Here is a 13308-nt window from a genome sequence, read left to right as displayed (position 1 = left end):
GAAAGCAAGTGGGGATGGGAGGAGGGGATACAGGGTTTCCAGAAAGTCCTCAAGCTTTTCAACATTCACTTTGGGGAGTAACGCTCTATTACTGATGAGAATTCCCATGCCTCTGACAGATATCAGAGAGGGTGGGGAGCTTTGGGGCCTTTGGGCAGGTGATTTCTGATGGTTTCCTCCTATGCCCTGAGGATAAATGCAACCAGGGCTCTGGAAGCTTGTAAGTATTGCCTTGCTTTGTTTAATGATAGACTGCCTCCCTTTTCTTTCTACCTTGGGTTTTTAGCTGCTTGTGCAAATCAGAGACCTGACCTGTTTGGTTGTGTTATTGCCCAAGTTGGAGTAATGGACATGCTGAAGTTTCATAAATACACCATCGGCCATGCTTGGACCACTGATTATGGGTGCTCGGACAGCAAACAACACTTTGAATGGCTTGTCAAGTAAGGTTTTATTGACATATATATGTTGTTAGTGGTTTAATGTAAAGTTGAACACAGTGACCACAGGATTAGTGCTTGAGCCTTGTCACCTTCAGTGCCTTGCATTTGCATATAATCTACTGGAGAAGACATAGGAATACCTACTTGTCTGTCTTGTTTTATTATAGTCTTTAACAAAAGCAACAAACTACAAAAATGTGGTAGGAGAGAATTCTACAGATGGCCTCCCAAGATTCCTACCCTTGTTATTCAGACACTTATCTAGGTACTGCTTGCTGTGAGGGAGCAGGATATTAATCTGCTGCTCTTTGGAGTACCTGAGGGGTCCCAAATCATGCAAACCCTTAAAGGCTGAGCACATTCTCTGGCTGGAGTCAGGGATGCAGCAAAAAGGGAGGTCAAAGAAATTGGAAGCATATAAAGGATTCAGCCTGCCATTGCCGGCTTTGACAATGGAGGAAGCGGGACCTCTAGAACTTTTGAGCAACCCCTAACCAACAGCCATCAAGGAAACAGGACCTAAGTCCCACAGCTGCACGCAACTGAATTCTGCCAACATCCCAAGACTGCAAGTAGGTTTTTTCCAGAGTTTCCCCGTAAGAGTCCAACCAGCCAACACCTTGACTTCGACCTTGGGAGACCCAGAGCAGAGAACCCAGCTGAGCCAACTGAGACTTACAGAACTGTGAGATAAGAAGTCTGTGATGTTTCATGCTGTTAAATTTGTGGTAATTTGTTACTGTAGCAATCAAAAGGTATTATTATACTTTATATCCATATATGGGATCTCCTTTTCTAAGTTAAGCAAAAAATATATGCTCCTGAAATGGTAGGTCAAAAATAGGGGAAGAGGGTGTTGAGTATGGTGGCTCACACCTGTGATCCCAGCACTTTAGGAGGCCAAGATAGGCAAATCACTTGAACTTAGGAGTTCAAGACCAGTCGTTCATGGGCAATGTGGTGAAACACTGTCTCTAAAAAATTAGCTGGGCATGGTGGCGCATGCCTGTAGTTCCAGCTACTCCTGAGGCTGAGATGGGAGGATGCCTTGAGCCTGGGAGACAGAGGTTGCAGTGAGCCAGGATCACACCACTGCATTCCAAGACCCTGTCTCAAAAAAAAAAAAAGGAATATATTCAAGTACAGTTAAACTTCTTTTATGCTCAGTATAGCTACACGTTTGAAACATTATTGAAATCCTATACAACTTCCCTCGTATCCTGCAACCACTATGCTGATAACAATGAGTAAACAGACATTAAAACTTCTTTTTGACAGTAAGCGTGCCTATGATTTGCATTGTTTCAGCAGCCCTGTGAGATTCCTTCTTACAGTCTTTCAAAGTTGGAGCCACATAAGTGACACAGCTCCCCAGTTTCCAGGAACCCTTGCCTGTCATGGCCTAAATGGTAATGCAAGCACAGTCTGTGGTAGTCACTCACATACTAGTTAACTACAGTCCTCATTGCTAGTAAACTACCTACGTCCCTGTGCCATAAAACTCTACTGTTGCTCTCCAGCCTCACAAAGGCGTTTTTGCCTTCCAGATACTCTCCATTGCATAACGTGAAGTTACCGGAAGCAGATGACATCCAGTACCCGTCCATGCTGCTCCTCACTGCTGACCATGATGACCGTGTGGTCCCTCTTCACTCCCTGAAGTTCATCGCCACCCTTCAGTACATCGTGGGCCGCAGCAGGAAGCAAAGCAACCCCCTGCTCATCCACGTGGACACCAAGGCCGGCCATGGGGCAGGGAAGCCCACAGCCAAAGTGATAGAGGAAGTCTCAGACATGTTTGCGTTCATAGCGCGGTGCCTGAACATCGACTGGATTCCATAAACAGTTTCCTGCTTCCTCCTGGCAACGACAGAAAACCTCAAGGGCTTTCCCACGTTCAAACCGAGAAACCACTGGGCATAATGCTTCCCCACGGGAACATTATTCCTGCACTCACAGACTACAATTGAACAGAACTGCTGTGGGAATTTTATCTTTTTTAGGCTTCTCCTTTTTAGCAAGCCCTTGACGTTTCTTTTTCCACCCAGTCTAGGCACACGTGGTTTTTTTTTTTTTTTTTAAAAAAGGCATGTTTGGATAAATAGCTAAATGGCAACAAACACATTGTGAATATTAGATTGCTGAATTAAAGATCATAGTCGGGCACACTTATATATAACACCTCAGCGAAATTTGCTTCTATATCCATAACCTCTATATCTTTAAATAAATGTGAGAAATGTTCTCATGGAGAAGACTTCTTTGCAACAATAATAAATGTTATTTAAGAATGACAGGCTTTACTTCCGGTTTCTTCATATTGAGGGGCAAACTCCAGAAGTGGAGTTTTCTGTGAGAATAAAGCATTTCACTTTTCTGCAACAAGTTACTTTCCAAGCAGTGAAGTCATAGAATGTCTGTTAGCCTTGAAAATAAGTTGTTCAGCCACTCCATCTCCCTTGTTAGAGGTGATGAAGCTGTCAGAGGGGGTTCACTGTCATAAACACTAACCACTTAGTTGGGTAGAAATCTGATCTGGGGATCTTTTGGTTTGGATGCCTCCTTTCAAAAATCACTGGACTGGAAAATTCAGATTATTCACCTATTTGTCTGTGTATTGATTTGTTTACAAAGTATTCCTAGAAATCAGAGTTCCCCAAGGAACTCTTGGAACCAAGGATTCTTGGTTCCAAGAGATCACATGAGTAAATTATCCAGATACATATATCCAAGCGTATCTTACAGTCAGAAATTCCAGCATTTCCCAAGCTGTTTCTCTTGCATAGATCACTCCTGGAAATAGAAATAGTTATACTTGGGGGGGGTGGCGGGGGGAAGTTTTTTAAGATATACTGTTCCTTAAACTTTCATCCATATAATTTTTTTCAAGACATATATTTTAACATCTCATGAAACAATGTTCCTTTGAATATCAGTTTGGGAAATGCTGATCTAACTTGAAACAGTTTTTTCCCCTTTGTCTTGCTTTATCAGATATGAAAATTATTTTATATCGTATCTTAACGTTATATAAAATAGCTTAAACGATTTACCTCATTATTCCAATAATTTGTACTTTTCCAAGTAAGTCCCATCTTCCAAGCTGTACATGTATGTGCTTTTAAGAGCTCTCTCTCATTCTCTACTTCAAGTTATGGTCACAAATTAGACATACCATTTTCTATATCAAGCATATCACTGCATACCAAGCATACTGAAAGACAGCTATAGGGCCTGGTTTTTCTCTTCTGGAATCATGTTTTCCATTACTATTTAGTACTGTACATAATACAGCTGTCATTGAACATATGATTCACTATAAGCCCTCTGGAAACAGTGTGCCAGTAGCTAGTGTTGCATACCAAGACTCCATCATCATCACCATCTACTCAGAAGCTGATACTAGCTAGCTTTGGTGTAACTGCTGACCAGCATGGCAGGAAAGAAAGAAAATACATTTGCACAGTCAAGCCAAAGGCAGCCTCTTTCCTAGACTAGCTGTGTTGTGTGAAGTACAGATAGCTGAGTTGTACCCACTGAGTCCAGAGCATTTTGAAGGTTGCACAGAATCTAACCATACTTTCTGAGGTCTGCTTCACAGCAGAAAATACAGTGTGTAGTGTCTGAGCTTCAGATGTCACGACTGGGTTCAACTCTCAAATGTCACTTAGCAACTGATGATGAGGAATACAGTAAGACATTTTTAATGCCTAGCATGATTGGCCTCCAGTTAGGAGTTCTCTTTTCCAACCTAATTTTTGTATCTAGATTTTAACAGGATAACTAATCCCACCAACTAAAGGTATTTTGGGGAGTGTGGGGTGCTTTAATTGGGAGGCCGAGACGGGTGGATCACGAGGTCAGGAGATCGAGACCATCCTGGCTAACACGGTGAAACCCCGTCTCTACTAAAAAATACAAAAAACTAGCCGGGCGAGGTGGCGGGCGCCTGTAGTCCCAGCTACTTGGGAGGCTGAGGCAGGAGAATGGAGTGAACCTGGGAGGCGGAGCTTGCAGTGAGCTGAGATCCGGCCACTGCACTCCAGCCTGGGTGACAGAGCGAGACTCTGTCTCAAAAAAAAAAAAGAAATAAGACTTGACATTGGGCTCCGACCCGGAACTCGAAGGGATTCTTCTCTGTTTGATCCCACTTTTCTGTATCCTGCACTCTGCCCTTTGGGTCGTCTTATCATTACTCTCTTCTAGCTATTTGGAAATGCACAGATTACTGTCAACTGTAGACACCCTACTGATCTAACACTAGGTCTTCTTTCAAACTATATTTGTACCCATTAATCTACATCCTCCCTTTCTCCGCCTACTTTTTTAGCTCCCACATGAGTGGAGAACATACGATATTTGTCCTCCTGTGCCTGGCTTATTTCACTACCATATTGACCTTCAGTTCCATCCATGTTGCTGCAAATGACAGGATCTCAGTCTTTTTCATGTCTGAATCATATTCCACCGTATATATGTACCACATTTTCTTTATCTGTTCATCTGCTGATGGGAACGTAGGCTGATTCCCTCTCTTGGCTATCGTAAATAGTGCTGCAGTAGACACAGGAGTGCAGCTATCTTTTTGACATACTGATTTCCTTTCTTTTGGATTTATACCCAGTAGTGGAATTGCTCGATCATAGAGGACCTCTATGTTTAGTTTTTTGAGCAGTGTTGTTTTGAAAAAAAAAAAAAAATAGTTGTACATGTTGCACAGGTGGCCTCACTGCTTTGTCACAAGGCCTTGCTAAACACACCAGAGCATTTGTTATCTTAGTAAGATAAAGTCACATCTATGTTCACTATATACATACCTGGAATACTATAAAACTTTCCAATTAATCATGTTTCTTAAATACTCCCACTAAAGCTTAAGCAGCTACACACAAATGGTGCTACGAGTTTGAAAAGGATAAATTTCAACTAAGGAAGCCTGTCACCAGTCTCCCAAGGTTTGTCAGTTTTACCAGCCTCTGGAAGTTCCCAGCAGGCCACACAGCTAATGCCCAGAAGGAGTTGCAACGACTCAAAGGCAGGTTAAGGATAGGCTGGAAAGCTGGAGGGGGTTGCTGTAAAGAGGCAAAGGTCATACTATTGGGGTGGTCAGGCCAGTGGGATGAGGACTGAGGCCCATGAAGGAAGAACATTGAGCCATTCTCTGCCTCCATATCTCAGGAACTGAAGGTGCAGAAAGAAAAAGTCCTGCCCTCATCCAGTTGATATTCCAGGGAGGAGACAGATGGTAAATTATCTTGCTCGTGTTTACCCTGTGCCACCTGCTGTAAGCGCTCTGTGTGGATGAATGTTTGTCCTCACACAACTTTAGGAAGCACATAATACCTTTTCCCCATTTGGCAGAGGTCTGAGTCCCCCAGCCAGGAAGTGGGCAGGCAGGGCAGTAACCCCAGGAGCTGGGCCTTGGAGACTGCACTCTTTTTTTGAGATGGAGTTTTGCTCTTATGGCCCAGGCTGGAGTACAGTGGTGCTATCTCAGCTCACTGCAACCTCCGCCTCCTGGGTTCAAGTGATTCTCCTGCCTCAGCCTCCCCAGTAGCTGGGATTACAGGCGCATGCCATCACTCCTGGCTAATCTTTTTGTATTTTTAGTAGAGATGGAATTTCGCCATGTTGGCCAGGCTGGTCTTGAACTCCTGACCTCAGGTGATCCACTCACCTCAGCCTCCCAAAGTGCTGGGATTACAGGCATGAGCCACCATGCCTGGCCGAGACAGCTCTCTGACTACTGTTGTCTGAGTGTTTGAGTGTTTATATCCTCCCCAAAATGTGTATGTTGAAATTGTAAATCCCAAAGTGATGGTGTTAGGAGGCAGGGCCTTCAGGAGGTGATGGGTCATGAGGACAGAATCCTCATGAATGGGACTGGTGCCTTTATATTAGAGCCCAAGGAGAGACCCCCTCATCCCTTCCACCATGTGAGGACACAGGAGACGGTGTCGCCTATGAACCAGGAAGCAACCCTCATCAGACACCAAACCTGCCAGTGCCTTGATCTTAGATATCCCAGACTCTAGGACTGTGAGAGAGAAATTTCTGTTGTTGATAAGCCACCAGTTTATGCTATTATAACAGCTTAAACAGACTACAATAGCCACGAGCCTATTAAGATAATAAACAGAAAGTATAATTTCAGGAATTAACAAGAAACAGGAATAGAAAGAGCTGTGAAGAAACAAAGTGAGGCAAATCAATAGTCCAAGAGAAGGAATGCTATTTGAGTCGAGGTCAGGGTGCCTCAGGAAGCAACATTTGAACAAAGATCCGAACAGAATGAGGGGACAAACACTGGGCAAAGATTTGGGGGTTTGTGGGGGTGGTGGGGACAGCAGCAGTGGGCAGAGCCTGAGGCAGGAACTAGCCAGGCCTTCGGAGGAAGAGCAGGAAGCCAGTGTGGGGGAACAGGGAGCCAGGCGGGGCCTGGACGATAGGCTGGAGAAGGCAGGCAGCTCAGTCAGGTGAAGCCACCGAGAGATGAGACCCAACAACCCTATGGGAAACTGATGGCAGGAGAGCCTAGGGGAAAGCAGCGGGGGTTCTTCAAAGAGCAGGTGGCTTAGCACCTTTAAGGAATTTGGGGGCAGGGGCAGCAGGAACCCACCATCACAGAAATCACTGACATGCCACCTCATGGATGAACCTCAAAAACATTAGAAGTGAAAGAAGCCAGACACAAATGACTGTGTATAGTCTGATTATATTTAAGTGAAGTATCCTGAAAAGGCAATTCTACAAAGACAGAATGTAGATTAGTGGGTACCTGGAGTTGGGGGTGAAGATGGTAATTAACTACTTGGGCATAAAGGATCTAACCGGGATGATGAAAATGTTCTAAAACTGTGTTACAGTAATGGTTGCACAACTTTTTAACCTTACAAAAAAGTCATTGAATTGTACACTTGAAATGTATGAATTTTATGGTTTGTAAAATCGTAATGTTATCAAAATAATCTCCGGTAGTGAAATAAAGAGAAAAAGGAGCAATGATCCTTTCTGGATGAGTGCCATCCAGGAATAGCCACCTGGAGAATTGCAGAGTCAAGTAAGAAAGGCAGGTGACCAAGGGCGACTGAGATAAAGGCTTGCATATCAGTTTTACGCAAAGAGGATGAGGGCTATTTTGAGCAGCCGTCTTTAGGTCAGAGTTCACATTTGCAGGCAAAACTGTCCCTCTCTGTCTCTCTACTGAGTTTGCTCCTGTAGATCAAATGTCAGGCCTGCTGATACGGTGTCCTGAGAATATGCCCTGCATCTACCTTACAGACCTTGCTCTGCTCAGGAGCTCAGGGCCTCCTGCAGCCACATGACCACAGCACTGAGAAGCAGGCAGCGGGGAGGCACAGGCAGGGAGGGTTCGTTCAATGCCAAGGAAGTTACTAAGGAAGCTCTTGTTTACCATGCAAGAGAAAACGTCTTGGTGGCCATTTGTGGAGGTTATTAACGCCAAATAATCCCAGAAATTATAAACAAAATGTCATAATGGTAATATATGATTTAGAAACTGATTTACATCTAATTGACAAAATATTATAGTGTCTTCCAGTTCCAGTGTATTAAAGGCTTTGATAAACATCAAAGGAAAGAGCTTCCAGTCACCTCTATGGAGAGTCAAACTGAGGTTAACCTGAAAACAAAGTCAGCATCAAAACATAATCACCCTAAAACTCCAGAGAAAATGATGGAAGTTAACACAGGTAGCACTGAGTTATTTCCCCAGGACATTCAGGCGTTGGCACTGTGATTGGCATTTTTCCAGAGGACCAGGTTGCCTGCGACCTCAGGCCCCAGAAGATGCAGGAACCTGAACACCAGGGCCACCCCCTGCTCCATCACTACTCTGGTCTTTGCCTTGGAGTGTGAAATTCTGCAGTTCATCCAAGACATAATCATGCACCACATAACATTTCTGCATATGACTGCGTTGTTTAATGATAGTCCCATAAGACTATAACGAGCTGAAAAATTCCTATCACCTCATGACATCATAGCCACCCTAATGTCACAGTGCAACACATACGTGTTTGTGGCGATACTGTTGTAAACAGACCTACTGCACTGCCAGTTGTATAAAAGTCTAGCACAAACAAGTATGTACAGTACCTAATACTTGATCATAACAGCTGTTCCTAGTTTATGTGTTCACTATATTATAGTTTTTATCATTTTGGAGGATACTTCTAAAAACAAAAAAAGCTACCCTGTAACACAGTCTCAGGCAAGTCCTTCAGGAGGTTTTCCAGAAGTGGTCACTGTTATAGGAGATCACAGCTCCATGAGCGTCACTGGCCCTGAAGACCTTGGAAGGATGTACAGTGAAAGACAGTGAGCAATATTGATGATCCTAACCCCGTGTAGGCCTAGGCTAATGTGTGTGTTTGTGTCTTAGTTAACAAGGTTTAAAAAGTAAAAATATATATATATACATGAAAAAAGAATAGTTTTGTATAGCTGTACAATGTGTGTGTTTTTTGTTTTTTGTTTTTGAGATGGAGTCGCCCAGCCTGGAGTGCAGTGGTGCGATCTCAGCTCACTGCAAGTTCTGCCTCCGGGGTTCACGCCATTCTCCTGCCTCAGCCTCCAGAGTAGCTGGGACTACAGGTGCCCGCCACCATGCCTGGCTAATGTTTTGTATTTTTAGTAGAGACAGGGTTTCACCGTGTTAGTCAGGATGGTCTCCATCTCCTGACCTTGTGATCTGCCTGCCTCGGCCTCCCAAAGTGCTGGGATTACAGGGGTGAGCCACCGCACCCGGCCCAATGTATGTGTTTTAAGCTAAGTGTTATTTTTTATTTATTTACTTATTTATTTTAGACAGTTTCCCTCTTGTCACCCATGCTGGAGTGTAATGGTATGTTCTCAGCTCACTGCAACTTCCGCCTCCTGAGTTCAAGCGATTCTCCTGCCTCAGCCTCCCGAGTAGCTGGGATTACAGGTGCCCGCCACCACGCCTGGCTAATTTTTGTATTTTTAGTAGAGACAGGGTTGTACCATGTTGGCCAGGTTAGTCTCGAACTCCTGACCTCAGGTGATCCACCCCCGTCAGCCTCCCAAAGTGCTGGGATTGCAGGCCTGAGCCACCGCACACCAGCCAAGGTTATGCAGTTTTAGCAAGAATACCCCAGATGTGACGTTGTGCTCTTCTCAGTGCGTCCTAATGGGGGCACAGGGTGTTCATATGTCTTATTTCTGGTGACATCAATTTGGATCACTTGGTTAAGGTGGTGTCTCCCTAGTCTCTCCACTGTACAGTGACTATTTTTCCCTCTTAAAGATTACTTTAAAATTTAAGGTAAGTTGTATTTTTGTCTTAATTCAGATGCATATTTAAATACCACTTTTGGAAAAATATTTCAGACAAATTATAATAAAAATTTATATAAATAAGGTTCCTATGTGTCCTATCTCAAATAGTTGTTACCATCTGTTCTGTCCCTAAGCCTGGACAATGTCTTGATTTTTTTCCTTCTTAAATCCAGTTGTCAGCAAGTTCTACCAAATTCTACCTTCTAAATTTGCCTCAAATGTACCCACGTATCTCTATCCTCACCATGCTTCATAATTGCTCTCTCTAACTCCCAGTTTTGTTCCTTTCAGATTCTACTCCAGCGCTTCATACAAATGAGTAAGATCAGGTCACCTCCCATTTTAAGCCTTCTGTGGCTTGTCTTAAGCAGAGACAATCTCTGCAGCAAAGCCTGGGATGGGCCCTGCAGGATAAACTGGTGGTAGAATGGTCTAGGCAGCTGAACAAGTTAATCTCTCAGCTGCAGATCAGAATCAGCTGGAGAGCTTATTAAAGCTATAAATCCATGGGGTCCTACCTACAGAGATTCTGACTCACAAGGAGCCAAGAGCTGCTGTTTAACAAGCTCCCCAGGTGATTCCAATTTGGTGGTCAACTGAGGAATTACTGACTTAACACAGCAAAATGATGTCAGTTCTGATATTGGTTCCCAAGAGGAACTTTTTCCTCCATTTTTCAACTTTCTGTAATGCTGTTGCAATTCTGCTATAATTTCTAAATATATCTTTAAAAGTTATATTATACTAAAGGTTTTCTTTAAAAATCAGCAAAACATGAACTGCTTGCATATTCTAACTTCTGTTGAATTTGCACATATTACAGGAATGTTCTTTTTCTTAAGAATGGTGATCATTTTATTTCCTAAGACTCATTATATTTAAATCCCCAGTGGTGTGCATACAATCTTCTTGGGATCATGATATGTAGTTCTATTGTCCTATTTTAAAGATCCCAGTGTCCAGCAAAGAACATTTACCAAGCTCTGGTCCCCATATTTTAAAATTTAGGTGGGGCCCTGTGCATGGCTGTGGAGTAGACAAATACAGCCAGTTCACCTAGTGCTAAAAATGTTTTTTGTTTTTTTGTTTTTTTTTTTTTTTGAGATGGAGTCTTCCTTTGTCACCCGGGCTAGAGTGCAATGGTGCAATCTCGGCTCACTGCCACCTTTGCCTCCTGGGTTCAAGCAATTCTTCTGCCTCAGCCTCCAGAGTAGCTAGGACAGCAGGCGCCCACCACCACACCCAGCTAATTTTTACATTTTTAGTAGAGATGAGGTTTCTCTATGTTGGCCAGGCTGGTCTTGAACTCCTCTGACCTCAGGTGATTCGCCCACCTAGGCCTCCCAAAGTGCTGGGATCACAGGCATGAGCCACCGTGCCTAGCCCCAATACTTTGAAATTTAAATAAAAATTCAGCAATTTCAAAAACATAAGTAAGCAATTATTTCTATCAAGTTCATTACCTGTGCCAGACTTATTAATGCCTCTGCATAATTCCCTACATGGTAACCTTTAGCCTCATTTCTAAGATAGCAAAATACATGGTCCACCAATGAATTTTAAAATTCGACTTATATATATTAAATATATATAATATTCATGTATTAATTTAATTATATTAATGTATAATATATGATATATTATACATTAAACACTAAATAATGTGAACACTATTAGGATGAGAGGTACACTGAAAGCCCAGAATCCGCCACTATGCAACATATGTAAGAAATCTGTACTTTACCCCCTAAATCGATAAAAAATAAAAACATATTTAAATCTATGTACAGATAAAATGTGAACAAATATTTTATCTCCCAACAAAATAAAAGGAGTGGCATCTGATTTTTTTTTTTTTTCAGTCCACATGTACCTCCCTGCACTTCTCCTGATCTCGCAGGTTTTGCACTTGAATGCACTGGGGAAATGCTGGCAGAGAGAGAGAAGATGGGGAGTAGAGGAGTCTCAGTAGATATTGGCACTTCCCAGTTCCCTAAACCCTCTACTCTGAGTCAGAACCACTGCAGAATGTGACTTTTTTGTAGGTCTAGAGCTAACTCGTTCACCACCTGTTCCCTCATATTTTTTCTTGTGGCAAATATACACACATAGACACACATATGCACATATTTTTAAGACTATTTTTAAGCAGTATTGGGTTCACAGCAATATTAAAGAGGAATGTAGAGATTTCCCATATATCCCCTTCCCCCTACACATGACATAGACTTCCCCATTATCAACATCCCCCACCTCAGAGGTACATCTTGTTCTGACTGATGAACTTACATGGACACATTATAATCACCCAAAGTCCATAGTTTACATTAGGGTTCACTCTTGGTGGTGTACATTCTGTTGGTTTGGAAAAATGTATAATGACACGTATCTATCATTTTAGTATCATACAGAGCATTTTCTCTGTCCTGAAAATCGTCTGTGCTCCATATTCATCCTCCCCAACCCTTGAAAACCCCTGATGCTTTTACTGTCTCCATGGTTTTGCCTTTTCAGAATATCATATAGTTAATTTTACAGCATGTAGCCTTTTCAGATTGGCTTCTTTCACTTGGTAATTTTCTCCATGTCTTTTCATGGCTTGATCGCTAATTTCTTTTTAGTTCTGAAATACATTCTATTATCTGTGTGTACTACAGTTTATTTATCCATCCACCTACTGAAGGACATCTTGGTGGCTTCCAAGTTTTGGCAATAATGAATAAACTGCTATAAACACCCATGCACAAGTTTTGTGTGGATGTAAGTTTAACTCCTTTGAGTAAATACCAAAGAACACAATTGCTGGACTGTATGATAAGAGAATGTTTAGTTCTGTAAGAAACTGGCAAACTGTCTTCCAAAGTGGCTACATCATTTTGCATCCCCACCAGTGATGAATGAGAGCTCCCATTGCTCCACATTCCGGCCAGCATTTGTCAGTGTTACAGATTTCGGCCATCCTGACAGGCATGTAGTGGTATTTGTTTTCTGTGTGTGTTTCCCTGATAACATGTGATGTGAAGCATCTTTTTTTTTTTTTTTTTTTTTTTTTTTGAGGTGGAGTCTTGTTCTGTCACCCAGGCTGGGGTGCAGTGGTGTGATCTCAGCTCACTACAACCTCTGCCTCCCGGGTTCAAGCGATTCTCCTGCCTCAGCCTCCTGAGTAGCTGGGATTACAGGCAGGAGCCACCACGCCTGGCTGGAGCATCTTTTTATATGCCTATTTGTCATCTGTATATCTTCTTTGGTGAGATGTCTGTTAAGGTCTTTAGCCCACTTTTTATGGGCCAAAGAGGAATTTCTACATTCCTCTTAAATTTTGCTGAGAACCCAATACTGCTTGTTTGTTTTCTTATTCTTCAATATTAAGAGTTCTTTGTATATTTTGGATTATAGTCTCTTATAAGACTTTTGCAAACATTTTCTCCTAGTCTATGACTTGTCTTCTCATTTTCTCAACACTGTATTTCACAGAGCACTTTTTCATTTTCATAAAGTCCAACTTACCATTTCTTTCACAAAGCATGCCTTTGGTGTTATATCT

At 42.5% G+C, this 13308-nt stretch overlaps 1 protein-coding gene across 2 annotated transcripts in view; it reads left to right on the top strand.

Moving 5' to 3' along the window:
* Positions 1-2737, top strand: part of PREP (prolyl endopeptidase) — a 134005-nt gene extending 131268 nt beyond the window's left edge. Inside the window, exons 14-15 of one of the 2 annotated variants that reach the window (XM_003897963.4) lie at positions 287-443; positions 1991-2737. In XM_003897963.4, coding sequence (XP_003898012.4) covers positions 287-443; positions 1991-2285 — 452 coding nt within the window. In that variant the 3' untranslated portion in view covers positions 2286-2737. Of the gene's footprint in view, positions 1-286; positions 444-610 lie in introns of both variants that reach the window. The other variant, XM_021937646.2, reaches the window with a different exon arrangement.
* The last annotated feature ends 10571 nt before the right edge of the window (positions 2738-13308 follow it).

This window comes from Papio anubis, chromosome 6 (genome assembly GCF_008728515.1).
Source record: "Papio anubis isolate 15944 chromosome 6, Panubis1.0, whole genome shotgun sequence".
In the NCBI taxonomy this organism is placed as follows: Eukaryota; Metazoa; Chordata; class Mammalia; order Primates; family Cercopithecidae; genus Papio; species Papio anubis.
The sequence above is the reverse complement of the archived record's forward strand: the minus strand, read 5'-3'. Positions and strand labels throughout refer to the sequence as shown.